The 19,364-nt window shown below is 48.9% G+C and overlaps 5 protein-coding genes across 5 annotated transcripts; 3 read left to right on the plus strand and 2 right to left on the minus strand.

The window, feature by feature from the left end:
* Positions 1-6,912: 6,912 nt before the first annotated feature.
* On the plus strand, positions 6,913-8,218 carry F4807DRAFT_131807 (uncharacterized protein). Its single transcript, XM_047992994.1, has one exon. The coding sequence runs from the start codon at positions 7,357-7,359 to the stop codon at positions 8,044-8,046; it is 690 nt and encodes a 229-aa protein (XP_047853252.1). The 5' UTR covers positions 6,913-7,356; the 3' UTR covers positions 8,047-8,218.
* Positions 8,219-8,649: 431 nt separating this feature from the next.
* F4807DRAFT_132026 (CCAAT-binding transcription factor (CBF-B/NF-YA) subunit B-domain-containing protein) lies at positions 8,650-10,178 on the plus strand. The gene has a single exon (XM_047992995.1). It carries the CDS (start codon positions 8,945-8,947, stop codon positions 9,887-9,889), a length of 945 nt encoding a protein of 314 aa, XP_047853253.1. The 5' UTR covers positions 8,650-8,944; the 3' UTR covers positions 9,890-10,178.
* Positions 10,179-10,777: 599 nt separating this feature from the next.
* Positions 10,778-12,533, plus strand: F4807DRAFT_429152 (U6 snRNA-associated Sm-like protein LSm2). The gene is made up of 4 exons (XM_047998314.1): positions 10,778-11,056; positions 11,485-11,632; positions 11,902-12,004; positions 12,113-12,533. Exons 1-4 carry the CDS (start codon positions 11,043-11,045, stop codon positions 12,142-12,144), a joined length of 297 nt encoding a protein of 98 aa, XP_047853254.1. The 5' UTR covers positions 10,778-11,042; the 3' UTR covers positions 12,145-12,533.
* A 233-nt stretch (positions 12,534-12,766) lies between these two features.
* On the minus strand, positions 12,767-15,786 carry F4807DRAFT_132043 (DRMBL-domain-containing protein). The gene has a single exon (XM_047992996.1). It carries the CDS (start codon positions 15,446-15,448, stop codon positions 12,878-12,880), a length of 2,571 nt encoding a protein of 856 aa, XP_047853255.1. The 5' UTR covers positions 15,449-15,786; the 3' UTR covers positions 12,767-12,877.
* Positions 15,787-16,164: 378 nt separating this feature from the next.
* Positions 16,165-19,048, minus strand: F4807DRAFT_132048 (MFS general substrate transporter). Its single transcript, XM_047992997.1, has 4 exons — positions 19,046-19,048; positions 17,869-18,933; positions 17,024-17,797; positions 16,165-16,970 (listed from the first exon to the last, which is right to left on the minus strand). Exons 2-4 carry the CDS (start codon positions 18,394-18,396, stop codon positions 16,203-16,205), a joined length of 2,070 nt encoding a protein of 689 aa, XP_047853256.1. The 5' UTR covers positions 18,397-18,933; positions 19,046-19,048; the 3' UTR covers positions 16,165-16,202.
* Between the last annotated feature and the right edge of the window lie 316 nt (positions 19,049-19,364).

Raw genomic sequence — 19,364 nt, forward strand, 5'->3', positions numbered from 1 at the left:
CAACACGAGTGATTTGCGTCCTTTTCCGCACTGCCGCCAACAAATTTCGAATGTATGAAGATGGAGTGCCCCATCAGAGCTACCAAAATATTCATTAATAGAGGCTTATAATTAAACCTAAATCTAACTACATCTCTATGAAGCATTTAACTACTAGCTTCCCAAATTTCATCTAGTTAAAGGGCGTGGTTTTAACGTAGAGATGTCGAAATAACGTGATTCGCTGAGTTGTCAGGCACAACTTGTCGTTGGGCCGTGGCCAACGATGCGGCCCAGTTAGCTGTGCCCAGGTGGCTCTGTGTTGTATCAGGGTCACTATTGGGGAGTTAGCTAGAATTCCCACCGTATGCGGGACTGTGGGATTATATTGAAAAGAGGACGTGTCGGCGATCTGCACCAGGCCGGAAAAGGGGTCACCATCATCACCCTGCCTTTCGCCCAACAGGAAGATCCCCACGGGATCTAGACATTAGCTAATATGGCATCACTTAAGAAGTATTATAGATGAAATTGATGAACCCTAAGCTACTACGACTAGGAACCATACCATACACCACAAACCCGAAATTCTCGTGTTCCCAAATCGAGTCCTCCCTTCTCGCCACGACGTTTATTTTACGTATATCGCAAGTCATATGATGTAAATTCTCTCTTCATGTTTAACTAAGTTCTATTCTTGTAGTACAATAGGACCATATCATCGGACTGAAGGGATTTTCGCGATCTAGTCGCCTTATCGGGAGATTGCGCAGCACCGTAGATCAAGACGGATGGGGTTACTCTGGGAATTTCGGCTAGAGGGTTGGTATCCGATGCGTAGCTCATGAGGGAGTGATCAAAAGAAAAGAACAAGGTGGTTGACAGCATTGAGGTCTCGACATGAGGATGAACATCATTGCCAACTAGCACCTTAGTTCCATGACATGTCACGTACTGGCAAGTATCTACCTAGAGGCCTAAAGATATCTGTTATTTTTGTTGAGCGCCCGTACAGGAACGTATACTCAACGTCTAGTATTGCTAGGTAGAAATCGCTTTTTATACTATTTCACAGTCTACCTAATATACAGCGAGTTGGTATCAGCGAGGATGGATACCTACCATGGAAACTATCCCGCAGAAGACTAACTACCCCCCTAACGAATCCAATAGCAACATGCGAACTAACCCGCCAGACGATGTTACTCTTCATACCATTAGGGTAGTGGATGATAAAGGATGCTACGAGGTAAACACGTGTTACGTGACAGCTCTGTTCGAGATCTACGCGGTGGAAACCGGGCTATAGCGACGGGACCCTGAGCCGACATATGGAGATCCTCGGTGGTGGCGATAATGGTCCTCGCAGGAGCTCTAGCAACTTTAGTGAGGTAGTAACTTGAATATCATGGCATTGATATGTATGGCTAACGTCAGCGATAACTTTAGGAACCGAAGACAACAATGTGGAAATGAAGCTGTCGTCACGTCTCGGCGTTTCTCGGGGCCGCGTAGGATGAGGCCCAATCTACACTGATTCTATGCTTCAGTTCCTTGTCCTATCAGTGTTGGTATCTACCTTTCAAAAAGCCCTTGGCAATCGACGTCCATCCCTAGTATTGGTAATACGAATGACTTTGCTTGGGTCTACCTAGTAGCCCCCATTTCGTTTCTTCATCAAACCCTAGTAGTTAGCTCCGGGCTTAAGTCTCACCCCTAGTATAGAAAATGTGATGAGATACTCCTATCTTGGAGCTTAGTTTCATATCCATCGTAAGTTCAATTTGTGTCTCTAGCCTCCATCACCTCGGGTGAATATGGAGCTGCCTATCTAGGGACTGTGATTTCCAGTGGTCCTTGGGAGCCACGAGCGATCGACAAACCTGTACTGTTAGATCTCGTCTGGCAGCTTAAGAGAGTGCTGCTAGTGTTTCGGTGATAATCACGGCTTCGTATCCAGGGGCCGAAAGAGGCGCCGGGGATATTGCTCTCTTTGGAGATGGAGAGAGTTCGGGATAGGTGATATCCGTATTATATCTATTCACCTTTTACGATATCGTGTAACAATAGTTGAATGATGAGCCCGAACCACCCGAAGCCACTTTCAAACAAATGAGTCTCTAAGCAATGACTCTTTCAGCAGTCTGTGCAGAGCATTATAGGAACTTACTCCTGATCATAATCATATTACGTCGTAGTGACAATCATTAGACTTTTCATATACGACGATATCATTCCGGGAGACATTGAAGAATTCAATGAATTGTATCTTGAAAATGTAACATAGAAACGGCAACGTAACCAGGGCCCAGTCTTTAGTGTCGTAGTCTAAGCGATCTACCGAAGAATTTGGTTAAGACTACGAGTGACGCTTTGAAGTTAGGTAGGTCGAGGTCTCCGAATGGCTGATAGCAATGCTGGAGACGAGCATGTGATAAGACTGGCTGAAGCATGAAATGCTCGCGACCCTTTATGCGGCCCTGAATCTAGGCGCCAGGTACGCGAGACAAGCGTAAGCATGGGCATGGTGGTGGTGTGGAAGTGTGGAAGTGTGGGAGTCGAATTGGAGCGCAAAGACTCAACTCTAACATCTCATTCGTCCAACTGCCCCAGAGCTTTCCTCATGAGCTCGTTGCAGATTTAGGAAATTGGCGGAGCTATTCAATTGTGGCGATTTGAAGAGCTCTCACTCTCACAACTGGTTGGATATTCAACTGCAGCTGTCAAAACAATAACCGGGGTAAATTAAGAAGAGACGATGAGGCTGAAAATAGCTAACCACCTCTGCTACCGAGCTCATGATTAGTAAGTGCAAATAAAATCTGCAGGGCGCTCGGAGATTTTAATGCTTCTATCAAGACCTGGTCGTCTCGTACGCAGTAGAAAGCACCCCCATAGTATATGCTGTATATCCACGTAAATTAATTGCCTTAAAAAGACGTCAGCGGCTTCTGAAAGCAGGGAGAATGCTAGACGCTGTTACAGCGATGCTTGCAAATATGAGATATGACCACTCTAGGTAGGTACATGACAATACTCCAATTATCTCGACAGGTTCTCAATCGCGCTATTGACTCCTCATACGATCCATTCGGCTAACATGGCCAGAGGACGGAGCAAATAGGCCTGATGTTTACTCTATACTGGTAAGCATCGCGACGTGAGCTTCAAACCTGTCTACTTAGATAAGGTATGAATACGCTAAAGGCGCGGATCAATCCCAATATACTGGCTTCGCATGTGACAACCTTCGTTGGAAAACCAATGGTTGACGATGGGGTCTTTCTGTGCCGCAGCCACAAATACGAACCAGTGTCTGCTACATCTAGGTTCGTCCCGAAGCTGCGACGGGGTTTGTTGGTGGATATTCGGTGCTTGTCTCGACTCTCAACATACATATTACGCGGCTGAGCAAATCCCTCGTGGATTTTTTTGGGCGTCTCCCCAAGCTCATAAGCCCACGAGATCCACTCTCGTACTTTAGTAGCGGACGTAAAATGGTCCACTAAGGTGCTCCGAAAGGGAATATCCAAGACATATTCTAGACCAGTCACAAAATTCATACAAAGCCGAATTTCCAACCAGTCACAGCGATAGATCGTCGCGAATCAAGTTATCGTCGAGTCTTACCGTAATACCCTTGCTAACGTTGCTAAGAATGCCGGTTTACCGCCTTCTTTTCATGGGGCTCTTATCACTCTTTTTATAGCTAGTGACGACAAACATCGCCTTCAACAGTCGATAATGGCTATTCTAGGGAACTCGGTCTGAAGTAAGCTACTGCACAGTCTCGTTACACCGACTTTTTCTATACTCAATGCGATCCGGAGCACCAAGCCCAAGAGGCCGAAACGGACGTGATGCCTGAGCAGAACGGGAATGAGCCCCGCCGCCTCTTCGCTCACCGTCAGAATGATGCACCCACCAACAGGCGGAAAGACTGTGTGTGTGTCTCTGGGTGTGCTAGTTTCACAGTGCCTCCGTTTGTGTGGCAGAATACCGCACTGTGATTGCTGACATGCAGTACATACTAGTAGTAGTAATAGTATTGGAGCCGCCTAAGAGAATATCCCTTCTCACAGTACTTCCGAACTACCTGCTTTTGCTGCCGAACCGGGTCGTGCGGGCCCAGGCTCTCCGTGACGTGTAAAACTAGGGAGTTGAAATAGGGTAGGTAAACAAGTGAGCACAAGCACTGACGGTCTCTATCATAATTCATAATACAGTACTCAGATACCCCGACATGCGCAAATCACGCGTTGCGCGGATGCTGAATGCGGAAGTGTCCTAAAATTAGACTTGGGGTGCTTTTTCACTTGGACAATCTTGGTCTAGAGCATCGTGTTGTCAGCCAAGCTTCTTCCTCGGCTTCCTCTCGTCTTACGACCGTATTCAAGTAGCGCGTAAGTATGCACATAGGCCCGGGTCTGGGATAGATCCTTAGCATCTTAGCATCTTAGCACCTAAGCACCTAAGCACCTTAGCATAAATAACAACAGTAGTTGCCACACGCCACAGTGATCATCCGTCATGCTGGTGTCGATCTGGGGGAGTGATGAGAATCGCGAGAGCGATTTTCGATGTAAGGGCCATCACCTTTTTTGCGCCGAGCTCAAAATTGCGCGTAGCTCGAAGGATGTGTTCTGTAAGAGCTAGAAGGGCTAGCCGCTGACGAGGTTTATTACCGAATTTCGAATAATCAAAGGGAGAGATTGCGGTTCTCTCAAGGGCCTGACAGGCCTGAGTGAGTTTGGTCTGCCGCCGTTGAGCGTCCCACCGACCGGCATCTATCCTTGGTTCCTTGGTAAAGCCGAAAGTTACCATGATCAGCCCAAACCCCGCTGAATCTCACCATCACCATCTGTAGCTATAGCTGCATATGGCTGATATGTAGCATCTGGTATTATATGTAGTATACATAATCAAGATTAGGGACTTTTGTTAAAGCTCTTGGGTGTTGTTTCTCCTGTACTATGTCATATGAAGTAGCGCGCGGGGGAGACTTGGGAGACCTGGAAGAGAGATAGAAGCATCATCATACCCCTGTCAAAACATGATTCTCTACCCGTCATTTTGAAAATGGAAGGACGCTGACACGTCAAGCGGACTTACACTACGTAACAACAGATCTCGGGAGGAGGGGGGCTGGAGAAAAACATACAGATACCATACATACGTATGTATGTATGTACATCTAGGGCCCAGCCACCGGTCCGGCAGGTTAGCAGAATGCATTTGTCACCGTTTAGGTATCCTTAGGTAGTTCCCGCGCAATGCAATGATTTCTTCTAACACGCATGAAAAACGGCTGTTGATTATGTAGGTCGTATTACCTCGTGCATCGAGATTGTATGAGAAAGGATATCAGACCTCGCCCCCCTTGCAATCACAAGACGAGATTATATGAAGCTGACATACTAGGCAAGTATGTACATTCGAAATGTGATGAAAACAAGTTAGTTTCGATGTTAGATTTGGGAGTTAAATTAAAGGTTGCAAAATTGTCAAATTATTTGTACATACCTAGAATAGATATTGTATTGTATCGTACTGTGGAAATGCGAATTCGAAAGACAAAAGCAGCGAAAGAAAGCGAAACGACCCGGCTTCAACCACCAGCCCCAGCCGCCACAGAAATTTTCAGCAGAAACAGGGATCATGCTGCAATCACAGTTGTGTCTATCCCTACGCTGGCACAAAAGCGGGACGGTTGGTCAGGATTAGCCAGGATTGGTCCATAAATTGACCCGCACCGTACCCACTTCTATCCACATCGAAGATTTCAACATAGCAGCTGATTAGTCACAAATGTAGGCCCATGTAGCCCCATTAAAACGTCGGGACCTCTGGAACCCCCCATCAAAGGGCAGCTCGCACTTCCCTCAATTTTTACTCGCCTCTTGCCCATTTCTCTACCAATCAGTCCAATCAATCCGCTCTTGCCCTCCTTGGTCCACCACTTGTTAAAAAAAACCATCGAATCAATTGCCTTTCCTCCCACGCTCTGGTCCTTTTTTTCATCCAAACAGCACCCAGTCTGCCAGAAAGTCTCTTTCTAAAACATCGAATCAAATCAAGCCTCCTCTGCCCCCTCTGCCCCTTCTGGCCCTTCTGTCCATTCTGGAGCCCTTAGGAGCCCTGGTTTAATTTTCATTATAACCTTACCAACTTTATACTCATCTTGTCCAACATTTATCCGCTCCGCATTATCTGGGCTGACTGGAACCCTTTCAATTCTTTTCGTCCACTCACAGTCTTCCGGTCACCTGAAGATCCAGCGTCCAGGTACAAGCACCGGAGCACAAGGACAAGCACAACGCGACATACGTCAATTCCTGTTACTGCTGCATAGGCGCCTACGCCTATCGCATCGACGCATCGAGTATCAAGTATCAACATACTCATCGTCGGCTGCCACCGCGCTACCGTTGAGTTACGCGCAAACGATACTTGACTCTTCGTGTGTGCGACTGCACCACCTTTAACCATCTATATCCTACTCTAGTCCCTCTAGTCCATACTCCTTGTGTTGCGCACACAAAGGCAGTAAGTCGCGTTATTAAGGACCTATACCGCCTTGGAGTTAGTTTAAAAAATATTACAACCGTCGCAAGACTTGAGTTATCTTGAGGTATGTATGGCTCTCGCATTGTCTCTCGTCTCAACTACTATACGCCTATTATCTTCAACCCTTTGTCTTTTCTTATAAGCATGGCATGGGAGGAGCATCTATCTACCCCATAACCTGTTTCAATCTCATATCCCTTCTTCCAATCTATAACTTTCGTCGAATGGGGAAACGCGAACGCCTAGGAAAATAAATCTGGCCAGTAAGCGCTCCAGCGCAAACAGGCGACAAGAAATCCACCCCGATTCTAGCAAATCATCGAGCTCGTCGGTGCCTACCATAAAACTAACCTCTTCGCGAACAGTCACGGAGACCTATCATAGTCAATAGGACTATCTTCATTGTTGTCATTGGCTCTATTAGCCCATCAGGTGATTGAACCCATCTGCGGACAACGGTTCATAGAGATCTCCTCTGTTCAATCAGAGTGCAATCGTCGTCCTTGTTCGCGCCCTAGTCTCGGAAACCTCCTCGGTCGAAGAGAGATTTCGAGGCGCGTCATTAGTATCTGCCCTTTATTCCTTGGTGAGTTACTTGCCGTACGTACATCATGCATCCCACAGCCTACAGCCTACAGCCTACATCATACATCCCATACAGCACTCGTTCTCTTTCACACCGGGCTGTGCCCAGGTGCTGGCCCAGATTCCTCCTACACAAATAGCCCCCTCCAGAGCCACCTCAATCCCGGCATATAGGTACACCCAGCTATTCTCATCTAATTGCGTTGTCGCAAGCTCTACCCCAGGATGGTACATCGATCCCTCAGATGCACCTGTTTGTCAATATCTAATATCGCATCCCTTCCTCTCTTTCACTGGCATGCTGTTAGTTGCACTCCTCGCCTAATTCGTGGAATTCCCTCGTTTTTCTTTTTCTATCTTTCTAGAATCAGTCTACTAACATTCCTTCATGATAAAAAGACGCGACTAGTCCCATCAGTCCGGCACGCCTACGCAAGTGAACCCAAGTATTCGGGAACCTGCCAAAAAGAGGTATGTATCTATTCGGTACTCTTGCTACATTTGCACACACCTACGTCGCTTTTCCCTTTATCCCCCATCTGCCCGTCTGCAACGATACATCCGCACACCACCTACACCGCAGCGCACCATCTCTTCTCTTTCCCACTAAGGCAAGGCTTGACGATCGGGTATACCCTCTTCACGTCGCAAACTCATCCACTCAAGGCACCAACCCATCTATTCTTGCGTAACTCGTCTCGGCCCTTTCCTTTTCCTTCCTTGTCCCTTTTCTCCCGCACACCTTTTCCTTACCTTTGGTGTGCTTGTGTGCCTGTGCGTCTAGTAGTCCGCTGCCTCATCCCAAACAAGCTACATATATGTACGTCGCATGTGTCCGATGAATGCATATGCTTCTTGGCCAATCGCCCGCAATGCAGCCTTGAGATTCTCGAGCTCCGCATAGAGCTTCGATAACCTAGCTCTACATCTACCTCGCAAGGTATAGCTAGCATCGGGCAGCCTTTGCCTTGCGCCACTTCTGGGCAATGGAGTTGGATCTCCTTGTCGCTCTGTGTGAGCTGGTCGACAGGGTGGGGCCCAAGCTTGTGCATATTCCGTCATGCATGCCAGCGCATCAAGTGGTGGCCCAGCGCGAAAAAAAAAAGACGGATTTCTCACCCCCCTTCCACCCCCCCTCCCATCATCCGAGCTTCCCTTATACTTAACAAATAGCGAATCTAATACCTCTGGTTGGGTAGATCTCCACAATCAAATAGCCCATTGCGAATAGGCCTTGAGAACGACCTCGAGCTGTTTCGCTAGGCTACCCGCTCCCGCAGAAGACAATTTGCCATAGGCTCACTGTCGAACTGAATAGCCTCACGGCGGCTCAGGTATCCCCAGATTCTCACGTGGTTGCTCAAGTTCCGCCTCTTTTTGGGATCTGAACTATCCTGATCCCACCCCGCGAGATACATTCGTTTTTGCATATGCCCTAGTGCGACCCTGCGTGCACCTACCACATCACCCAGTGCCAGCTCATCCACGCATATCCAATAGATTGGATGCACAACCAGCCTACTTCGCGGCTACCTAAGTGACCAAGGACAATCCCAACGCGTATGCCCAACTGCAGCCAACCTTACAGCCTTTTATCTCAAGGACGTCAAGCAACCCGAGGACAAGCTTTGCACGGTCTTTAATTCATCATCTCAGCAAGAACTTGTACCACTACTATTATCCTAAGTGGCCAACAGATTTCCTTGTTCGACTTACCCGCTTGTCTCTGATTCGATTTCGCATCGCAACAAGAGACATCAACCTTTGGGTATTGCAAAATCCCCGCCGCCCTGCGCGCTGACTGTCCCCGATAATGATGGACTACGCGCAATACCAGCAACCACCACAGACGGCGCATTCTGGTTACACGAATTCTGGTGCTGGTAACAACATCACATCTCCCACAAGCCACAGCATACACCAACACGGCGTCCAAACCTCGCCAATTTTACCATCTCAACACCAAACCTCGACTCCAGGACAAGGACACAACATGTACCAAACTCAGTACGGAGTACCCCAGCAGGGGATGCACTACGGTGTACCTCAGATCCAGGCGGCTGCTATGGCCGCGACTGCTGCCGCGGCCGGCGGCACCGGTTATTCAGGCTACATGCCTTCAGATCCTAGCCTGCCCCAAAATTCACCGAGGATGACGCCCGGGGGAAAGAAGGACTCGCGCGACCCTCGATCACCTCAACAACTAAACAACGTAAACCAGCTACCGGGACGGCGCCTGAGCCAGGTCACAAGCCCAGGCGTTCCGAACGCGCCCATGATGAATCATGCCGGTGCCCGCTCTGCTGTTGCACCTCCGCCGATGCCGCCGACGCAATCGATGCCACCGCCTCAATCACCTGAGATGACGGCTGGTGCCGAAGAGTCACCCCTCTACGTCAACGCGAAGCAATTCCATCGTATCCTCAAGAGGAGAGTGGCCCGCCAACGCCTAGAGGAAGCCCTGAGGCTGACGAGTAAGGGGAGGAAACCTTACCTTCACGAATCGCGACATAATCACGCGATGCGCAGACCTCGAGGTCCCGGTGGTCGATTCTTAACTGCAGAAGAGGTCGCCGAGATCGAGAGGAATAAAGGCGCAGGTGATGATAAGGACGGCGGTGCGGTAGAGGCAGCAAGTGTCAAGACTGGATCGAAGAGGAAATCGGAGACCAATTCCACGCTGCCGAATAAGAAGGCAAAGATGGAGCCGGCGACACCTGACGACGACGAAGATGATGATGCCGAAGATGATAGCTGAAGGAAGCTATAAGTCATACACATACCATACCATACCATACTATACCACTTTATTTTGTGAGCCGTTACGACGTTACGATACACCCGACTCTTACTACTGATACCTTCCCGTATCCAATCTTGGGGGATGGGAGCACAGTAGGGAGTCGATTTGGGGGAGGGGATAAGTGCGTTGATCTTTTGTTCTCGGTAGCCGGCTTGCGCGAAGGTTCCGTAAGTACGCCAGTGGAATGTGCAGGGGCGTCAGGACACTCGCTTTCGATTTTCCCTAAACCGTTTCGCCATCGCCCACGCGATACCTTCTTTTTTCCCCTTTTTTCACTTTTTTTTTATTAATGCGATTGCATACTGGCACATTCGGTGGGAAGGGATACGGTCTAGGGAAGTTTGACGGGAGGAAGATTGCATGGAATGAATTGAGATGAACGGATGGATACCCCCCTTATTTGCCAGATCTGGTTGCCATTACTTTACTTTTCTCCCGCGTCCTTTCTTCGTTTTATTTTCGTGTCATCTACTTTAGGGCGGATGTATTTTTGCTCGGACACGCACACAAGTGGTCAGGCTACCAAAGATGCGTCAGGCGAAAGGGGTGGCGTTGATTTTAAGGAGACCAAATGCAGAGAGGGGAAAAAAGAAAACAGAAAGCAATGATGAAATAACCCTGCCAAGATTGGGAGAAAAAAGAATCTTGCCGAAAACCTGGACCCCCACGCTGGGATAACGGGATGGACATAGATTTCCAATGGTTATCCGTCGCCGGATACAGGGAACAGAGACATAGGAATTATGAAGTACAACAAACTTGCGCTTCTTCATACCACTCATATTCGCGTGTTATATTTTATGTGAAAAAATGAACTTGTTTGACCGAATTGCTTGAGATTTTCTCCGATCGTGACTGTAATTTTATGATTAGGTACCAGATTTAAAATTCATCAGCAGTTGGGCTTTAAGTTTGACACAGTGAATTGTATCTGTCACGTGATTTCTTTCACGTACTTGGGTAAACTAAGACCAGGTCCCATTTTTACTTATACATCTTTAGCTTGACACATTCGTTAGAAAAACAACGAATCGGGCATCACAGTTGCATCCAACCCATTTGGAATGCTAGGTTTTCGTCTGACTCCAGAGACGTAACAATTTCCAAGATGCTTTTCTTCAGGTACGTTTTTCAGTCGCATTTGTTTGCTTTTTTTCCTGCACGGCTTCGCTTCGAGAACGACATCGTTTGATGGATATCCCACCGAGGCGATTATGATATTGGAAGCAAGCAAATCCAACCGTTGGAATTACAATCTGGTGGTTGGAATGCCGCAGCTACGTTTGAGGAGGGGACGGTGGCATACGCTGCTTCATTTGTTCATGCACAAGGACGGGCACGGCACCTCGTGCTTTGTCACGTGAACCATGGAACATGGGGGTCATGTGTAAAAACTGTCTCCATGCCCTGAAGCTTGCTTATTGGGGGCTTGGGGATATCAGAAATGCCTAGAGATGATGCACAGAAGAGCTGGAGACGCGAAGAGGAGGAGATGCAGGCTAGGAAATGGCGGAAAGGGATAGAAATTGGCTAACGTGGATGGGAGATAGTTTCTTCAAGACCCTCATCGACCACGAGGTTACGGTCGAGCTCAAGAACGACATCCAGATCCGAGGCACGCTCAAGAGCGTCGATCAGTATCTCAACATCAAGCTCGATGATATACAAGTCGTCGAAGAGATCAAGTACCCGCATCTGGTGAGTCGCAGGTTGGGAGCTAGTTCTCTTTGGATGGTTTCTATGTTCATAAAGGCACCGTTGTCTCTCATTTTCTAATCTATCTTTGTTTTTTTTTCCTTGGTTATACATACTTCTGGTCAGGAAGGAGTAGACCTCAGAGTCTGTCAATGGTGATTCGACTGCCTCATATCTATCTTTCCCTTGTCTCTCTTCTCCATCCCAGGTCCTAGCAAGAAAGTTAATGTGGCAAGCTATTTCCTGTTTTTTGCTAATGAACGCGACTCTAGAGCTCTGTCAAGAATGTCTTCATCCGAGGCTCGGTCGTAAGATATGTCCACCTCCCTGCCAATGCCGTGGACATCGCGCTACTGGAGGATGCCACGAGAAGAGGTTCGTACTCATCCCTCATCCCTTCCCCCTTTATTTCTTAGGTGTCCGGAAGGACACCACATCCTCTTTCTATATGACCACACGAGCAGTACTAACAATCCGCAACAGAAGCCGCGCAGCAAGCTGGAAAAGGGAAGTGAGGATGCTGCCCTCGAGGGACGCAAAACGGAGCAGGACTGGCAAGCAACGTTTGCGACGTAGTAATTTCAGCAACCCGGAACCGACAATTTGAAGGGGTCTACGATAATTGTCCTTAAGAAAAGGATACTCGCGCTGCTATTTTCATTATCATGACGAATAAATAAAAATAGCACTCCTTAGGCTTTCGGCAGACCCCCGAAGACGCATACGTATGTCGCCATGATACATCGTTAGACGATAGGCACCAATTCATAATGAATGACCAACCCGTCCTTGCATGATACAGATTCGATACTCTTAAGCTAGACTTCTGTGCGCTCTCGTAGACTCCAAGTCTGAGTGAAATGATCGATACGAATTTACTAGTTTTGCTTAGCCAATATCTAACCCCTTAACCCAAGCGATCGTATCCCCAATCACCAAGTGACCTTTGCTAAGAATAAATATATAACACACCAAATATGTAGATTTAACAATCGATGTCGAATTACCATCTTTGAGTCCTACTAGGGTGGGCTCCGACTCAAGATGGTCCTAACCAGAGGCTCTCTGGCCGTCGAAGACATACCTACATACTACACTCATCTCAGCGTAACATTCACAGCGAAAACCAGAGGGTATGTTCATAAAATCTTATATAGACAGCTCATGCAACGATATATACCGAGCACTTAGAACTCTATCCCAAGCCCCATTCTTCTAAACACAGCACGCCATACCCAATATCCTACCCTACCACCAAACACCCCCACCCCTCCCATCCTTACCTTCCCAAAGCTCTTTCTCACCCACACCCTCACCCTCATTCTCCCCCTCAAGCACCCTCACAACACCCCCTTTCCTCCGCTCCGCCAGCCAGCGGTCTATCCACCCCTTCATCCTCCTGCGACTAGGCTCGCTGCCCACGTTGACCGTGGGCACCACCTTCTCGATCCGCAGCGTCATCAGGAACAGCGCCAGCTCGCGGAAGCTGCTGTGCTCCGAGTACGGCACGCCGAAGCACATGGCCTGGCTCGTGCTGCCCCTCTGGGCCACCAGGTCCTTGCTCGAGAACCGCGTCCGCCACGCCGGCCCGTGCAGGATCCCCGTCGTCGGCACGCTCATGGGCGACGTGTTGGCGGGAACGTTCTTGGCCGTGCTGGCGCCTCCCCTGTAATTCCAGCCGCTGGGACGGAAGCCGATGATGCGGTCGAAGTGGCCCTTGTAGCCGTTGAGGTACTCCTGGAGCGTCTCCGCGCGGATCTCCGCTAGCGACTGCATGTGGACCTGAGCCTCGAACGGGTTGGACGTCATGAGCGCCGCGAGTTCCGGGTCGCCTAGCTGCTTGCAAATCTTGATCTTGGCCGGCGACGCGAAGATCTTGGTCCCTAGTGCTTGCGCGATGGCCTTGCATATGCGCTCCTTGCCAATGGAGTACGTGCCGCAGATTATAAGGAGCCGGTTCTTCCGAGTCTTACCCTCGGCTTTGGCGATGGCAGATGAGGAACTGTTCTCCCCTATCTTATGGAAGAACTTGCTAACTGCGCCCTTCTCATGCGATAACCCATTCAAGACTCCGTCCGGGTCTCCAGATATTGATTTGCAGAATTCGGCACAAGCTGAGATAACATCGTCTTGCGGAGGGAAAGAATAGCGAGGATTAAGGTATGTAGTGTCTAAGTAACAGACATCGATCTTTTGCTGCTTTATTTTGCCCGAGATGGTATCAACTATATCGGGCCTTAGCAGTGAATGACTGATATGTGCTTGGCAAGCTCGAAAATCGCCGCAGTGAAGAATTCGCTGCTTTCTGGGCCCTTTCCCGATCGTCTTCTCGAACAGGAATAATGAACTGCCCGGACAGTGGTTGGCTGGTATCATAGTGACCGTTACTCCTTCGGTCCCGGGAACCTCAACCGTCTCTTCGAACTCAAGCTCCTTGACCCATTTCGCCGCAGTCCGGAGTTGGCTTTTGACAAGACTTCCTGTTACTTTGCTGCAGTAAATAGGCCCGTGGGACCAATTGGCCGTTAAGCCGATATAGTGATCACTGTGGAAATGACTGAGGAAATAAGCATTGCAGTCTTTTACGGCGCCATACCGAAACGCATCGACGCAGATGGAAAGCCCGGGCATGATCTTGTAAAAAGGACATGTCCGTTTATACGCAGGTTTCCCTCGGGACGCATTTTCGGCAGCAGCGGCGGAAGCCCACGCCGCATCCTCCGCATGTCCTGACATCAACTTGCTGAAGGCTGAGGTTGGCTGGCTTGCCGTGTTCCCTAGCTTGATAGGATTGGCTTGGCCGGGTCGTGGTACGGCGGCCTTTGCGAAGCGCTTACTGATTTCTGGAGCATCGACTGTATCAGGCGGCGGCGGCTCTCCCGTCTTTGGAAGGGGTAATGGGTTACCGTCTAAACAAGCGTTCACATGAACTGCTGCTTGGTCGGAAGAGAGACCAGTTAGACTAGCATTGCACAGCGGGCAACTTTCTACGATTCCTTCGACAGCATTAAACTCGTCAGCCATTCCATCAGAAGTATAGTTTCCTGCTTCCTCGGCTTCGAGCCTCGCTTGCTCTTCCATGTAACGCCTTTCCCGAAATTCTTCGCCATCGTCAAACTCGTCGACGTCTCCGAAGAGTCCCTCCATATCCTCGAGATCTCTGAATTCTTCGTAAATGGATTCTTCTTGGTTCAACGGCGGGATTTCAGGTATTTCCGGGCAACTTTCGTCGACGGGTAACTTGGGCACGGGAACGACTTCTGATTTTTCTATTATATTCTCAACCTCTGCTAAAGTAGCATGTGTTTCGTCATCCATGCCGTCCTTCAATGGCGAGGTTTCCACCTCGTCATCTTCGCTGTCGGAATCAATCAAAAACGGAACCCTCCCTCGAGCTGGCTTCGTTCGCGTCCGTCCCGGCGGCGATGACCTTGCCTGCTCCGGCCCATCACTGCGCACATCCTCCAAGCTATGCGGTACAATATCGTCGTTATTGTGACTCAACTTCCTCCGCTTCGGCGATCTCGTTTCGTTCGCGGCATCTTTGTCAATATCATTGTCCCCGAACAGATCCTCGTCGTCTTTCGGCGGAGAGGGCACCGTACTATTCGGTTGGGGGGCCAATTTATCCACAGGACCAGCACAAAACAACTGTTCCTCTATTTCGACCTTCTGGAAGAAATTAAGAATGTTTCCATTTGGCTTCTTCGCGGACGGCGTCTTTGCGTTTGCGCCCTTGCCATTCGCCGAGGGGCCGAAGTTTAGTTTGGTTTGTTTTCGACGAGGGGTTATCGACTTGACTGTTGTCGGGGGAGGCATCGTGTAGAGGTCATCGACATCAATTGGGCGTGTCGTACGTATTCGGTGGTTAAAAGTTGATTTGAGCAATTGGTGTTAAAAGAAAGAAGTTGACGATGATTGGCGACTGAATAATAATTTCAACTAAATGAAATCACTAATTGAGCAATATGCTCTTTCCATCATATATACGTCTTTTACTAGTCGCGGTAGGCTTTCGCCATGGATCTAAAGAGATGTTATTTCGCTCTTTCGCTCTTTCCAATTTGTTGCAAATCTCGTCATCGATGTGAATGTCTATTTTAGGATACTAAGAGATTAACCTACCAAAAGGGATTTTTTTTGCCCCTCGGTCGGTACGGATTACAACGACACCCACTTTTAGACGCGTCCCTCATTTACGCGCTGTCACTTGACTATTCACCACTATGTAATTAACCCATCTTCATCAGCCAGAAATCGCACCAAGACAATACTTTTCACTAATCGGGATATATAGCTATTTTATTATGTAATGATTTGTCAATGTATGAAATCAAAATCAACGACTGTTCTTTGTCACAGTCCAATCCTCTCAACCGTAACGCCATGCTACCTATCAACTATATAGGTAAACAATTCGGTGTATCATGTTTAAGTCCCGCCCAATCCTCACGTCAATCACGTTCCGCCACCCTTAACCTCATGCGAGCCCGGTGAGAAGCCATAGGTAGTCTAATTAGAAGTCCAGAAATCCACTCCCACGAATTTGAAGCGCTAGTCAACATGAACACTCTTACGATACCGTTGTAGACTCCTTATTTCCGTCTAAAGTCGGTTCTTCGAGTGTTCTATCACTGGGCGCATTGCCCGAAGTCCTGTCAACTCCCTTTGACTTCTCTCCTTTCAGAGAGTTGATGCTACCGGTGACAGTGCCCCTGAAGTAGTCGTGGATATCATTTGTGTATTCTTCGTCATCGTCAATAGGAGTCACTGATTCCACGTCGCTGCCAGCTCTGGCGGCCTCTCGCTCCTCCCAGTCGGTTCGCATATCCCTAATCTTGGCCTTCATGTCCAAGTCGGGGTGGTAGTTCTTTCCGACGCCCATCCATCGTTCCCAGAGGGAAAGATGCGCCGGGTGGATAGCGATGCCATGGTACTCGCTGTCGCGGCCTTCAAGGATGTATTGCCATCGGCGCTCCTGTTCCTTGAGATCGAGACCGGTAGTGTCGGGGAGCCAGATGTATGTGATGACCATACCCGCAAGACCAAACCAGGGTACAACGTGGAACTTGGTCCTGGTATCGATGTAGTTGTACAAAACTGAAGCCAAGAGAGCACCGGCCTTTCCAATCATTGCGGAAAATCCGTGGGCGCTGGCTCGAATCTGAGTGGGGTATACCTCTCCAGCGACGAGGAAGGTGACGGAGTTGGGGCCGAACTGATTGAAGAAGGATGACAAGAAGTACATCGCCTGGAATGCATGGATGCCTGCCGAGCTGATGTAGTAGTCGTACTTGAATGCGGGTACTACGAACATGACAAAGCACATGAAGAAGCCGACCTAATTGCATGTCAGTCACACGAAGAGTGAAGGAGTGGAAAGAGACCACTAACCTGTTGCATAGCTTTCCTTCCATACATCTTGTTGTCAATTAGCATGGAAGCCATGTAGTAGCCGGCGAGCGAAACGACGACGTTGACCAAGTTCCATGTCCACGTTGTCATAATCGAGCTAGGGTTGTCAGAAATGACCTTGATGAATTGACCTTGGAAGAGCTTGTTGCCGTAGAAAAAGACGTCGTTGCAGAACCATCCACCGGCAGTGGCGAATAGACGTCCACCGAAGTTGCTAAATGTCAACTTGAGAGATCGAACATCGTATCCCGTTACCTTCGACTTCTTCTTGGCTTTCTCGAGCTGCTTGCTGGCAGACTTCATGCGCCAAGTACGGTAATAGGCCAGCCATAAAGTGCCGATAGCTGGGAAGGCGAAGGACAGACGGAAGGCGTACTGAGCAGCGGTTACGGAGTACGGGGGGTTGCCGTGACCTCGGTTGAAGATCACCAAGAGGACAATGAGGACGACTTGGTTGACAAATTGACCCCAACCTTGCATCAAGAATGCCATGGTGACTTTGCGACCACGGTGGAGGCGATCATCTCTGGTCGACAATCTACCGGCGGTGACGGCATTTTCCATCGACGAAGTAGCTGTGATGGGATACTCGCCGCCGACTCCGATGCCGTAGACGAACAAAGACCAGGCGTACATGATGACCCAACCTTGGAGTGTTGTTCCCCACGATCCGGTCAACATGAGAAGACCGAGAAACATGACCAGGGCATCTTGTATCAAACCCCATCGTCGACCGATCCAGTCGCCAATAATCTATACGAAGAAATTGTCAGTAACATTGCGCTATTTCCGACTCTTGGAGAAATGGTATTAAAAAGACTTACTCCGACCGCCACTTGACCGACCATAATACCAATAATCTCAAGGTAGGTTACAGAGGCCACCCAATTAGTGCTACAATCGGGCGCACCTGACTTCCAGCAGCTCGGCCATGCGGCCTCAAACAGAGGTTCGAGATTGCCAATGGAAAAAAGGACGTAACCTTCTAGGCCGAGACCAGCACCAGGGAGAATGGCGTTTCTGAAGTACCAAGAGACCGGGCTAAGAGGGTCTTCCTTGACCATAGCCCAGATACCTTTGGCTTCGGCGGCACTTTCAGCCCGGTCCACCGCACTGACGAAAGAAAAGCGCTTCCAGAAAGGCAGATCAGCCCAGTAGACGCCATCATCCGTGTACGAGTCGTCGGGATGCGTTAGATGCGAGAAAATCTGTCTCTCGTAGTCGGTAGCATAACTGGTCGAGTTCCTTCGAGGGTAGTGTTGGTGTTCATCACCCGTCTCGGGGCCGTGAGGAACGGGGATCTCCCCTATCGGGGGATCATGTTCGTGGTGGCGACGAAGGAGGTTCGCCATGGCTTTGTATGGGGATAGGTAGTGATATAGGGAGAGCGGATGGAAAAGAGGAAATAAGGATGAGGAGGCCGATCGGCTCTCGAAAGGATCAACACAAGCTTATTCTGATAGGTTGCGATCAAAGTCTATTGTGATAGGATATAACAACAAAGTTGGTAATGCTTGACAGGGCCGTCTTGGCTTTAGGGGAAAGGGTACGGATAAGGCTGTCTTGGTGTACCGTTTCCTAGGGTTTGTTTGTTGAAAGGAAGGTTATATTAAGCGATAGGCACGCGGCACGGGCGTTGTGTAGCTCCTCCGTAGCCACTTATGTACGAAACGTATAAGATGATGCCTCTGCCGCTGGTATGGCGTGGTTAAAGGATATGAAAAAAGAAGAGGAATTGTGTTCGAGAATGACCAACACAGATATATAAACGAACAATAGACTAAGCGGGAAAAATTACTACGGACTGGCCGTGGCAAGCTACCTCACGAAAGGTATACGCTTCCATCGATCAGAGATGCTACGATTCGGTACAAACTAGGAGTACTAGGCTTGCTAGGTTAGTGGACTAGGTTGTACTCGGGGCACGATGGGGATTCTTGGCTTCTGACTGGCAAGAGATCCCCCACAAAAGTTGTTTAGGGGACCGACTTCCTTACGTACCATCCATGAGTGCGGGTCTTAGAATGTTCTTGGCTAACGGGGGTGCATAACCTGGCGGCGTCAGAAGCTTTGGACAGTAGTACCTCACGCGAGCAGACGGGAGGGCTAATCATTGACGCAGATAGACATGTTCTATAAGTTGAGACCAGTCAGTGCTATGGCCAAGAGAGCCAAGTCTAGTCTGTTACGAATTCCATGAGCAAGTAATTGTCGATCTGGAAAAAGCATACGAATGTTCAGATGAAAGACAATCCGATTGAGCAGAATCTCAAAAGGGAAGTTCGAATCGTGACGAGATTGTCTCCATTTGACGTAAAGT

Source organism: Annulohypoxylon truncatum (assembly GCF_022578515.1).
Source record: "Annulohypoxylon truncatum strain CBS 140777 unplaced genomic scaffold F4807scaffold_20, whole genome shotgun sequence".
Taxonomy (NCBI): Eukaryota; Fungi; Ascomycota; class Sordariomycetes; order Xylariales; family Hypoxylaceae; genus Annulohypoxylon; species Annulohypoxylon truncatum.

Coding starts and splice junctions, on each gene's coding strand:
- F4807DRAFT_131807 (XM_047992994.1), top strand. CDS start 7,357: ATGGTACATCGATCCCTCAGATGCACCTGTTTGTCAATATCTAATATC.
- F4807DRAFT_132026 (XM_047992995.1), top strand. CDS start 8,945: ATGATGGACTACGCGCAATACCAGCAACCACCACAGACGGCGCATTCT.
- F4807DRAFT_429152 (XM_047998314.1), top strand. Junction 11,633..11,901: donor AGATCAAGTACCCGCATCTG/GTGAGTCGCAGG, acceptor ACGCGACTCTAG/AGCTCTGTCAAGAATGTCTT. Junction 12,005..12,112: donor GGAGGATGCCACGAGAAGAG/GTTCGTACTCAT, acceptor AATCCGCAACAG/AAGCCGCGCAGCAAGCTGGA.
- F4807DRAFT_132043 (XM_047992996.1), bottom strand. CDS start 15,448: ATGCCTCCCCCGACAACAGTCAAGTCGATAACCCCTCGTCGAAAACAA.
- F4807DRAFT_132048 (XM_047992997.1), bottom strand. CDS start 18,396: ATGGCGAACCTCCTTCGTCGCCACCACGAACATGATCCCCCGATAGGG. Junction 17,798..17,868: donor TCGGTCAAGTGGCGGTCGGA/GTAAGTCTTTTT, acceptor TTCTTCGTATAG/ATTATTGGCGACTGGATCGG. Junction 16,971..17,023: donor GAAGGAAAGCTATGCAACAG/GTTAGTGGTCTC, acceptor ACATGCAATTAG/GTCGGCTTCTTCATGTGCTT.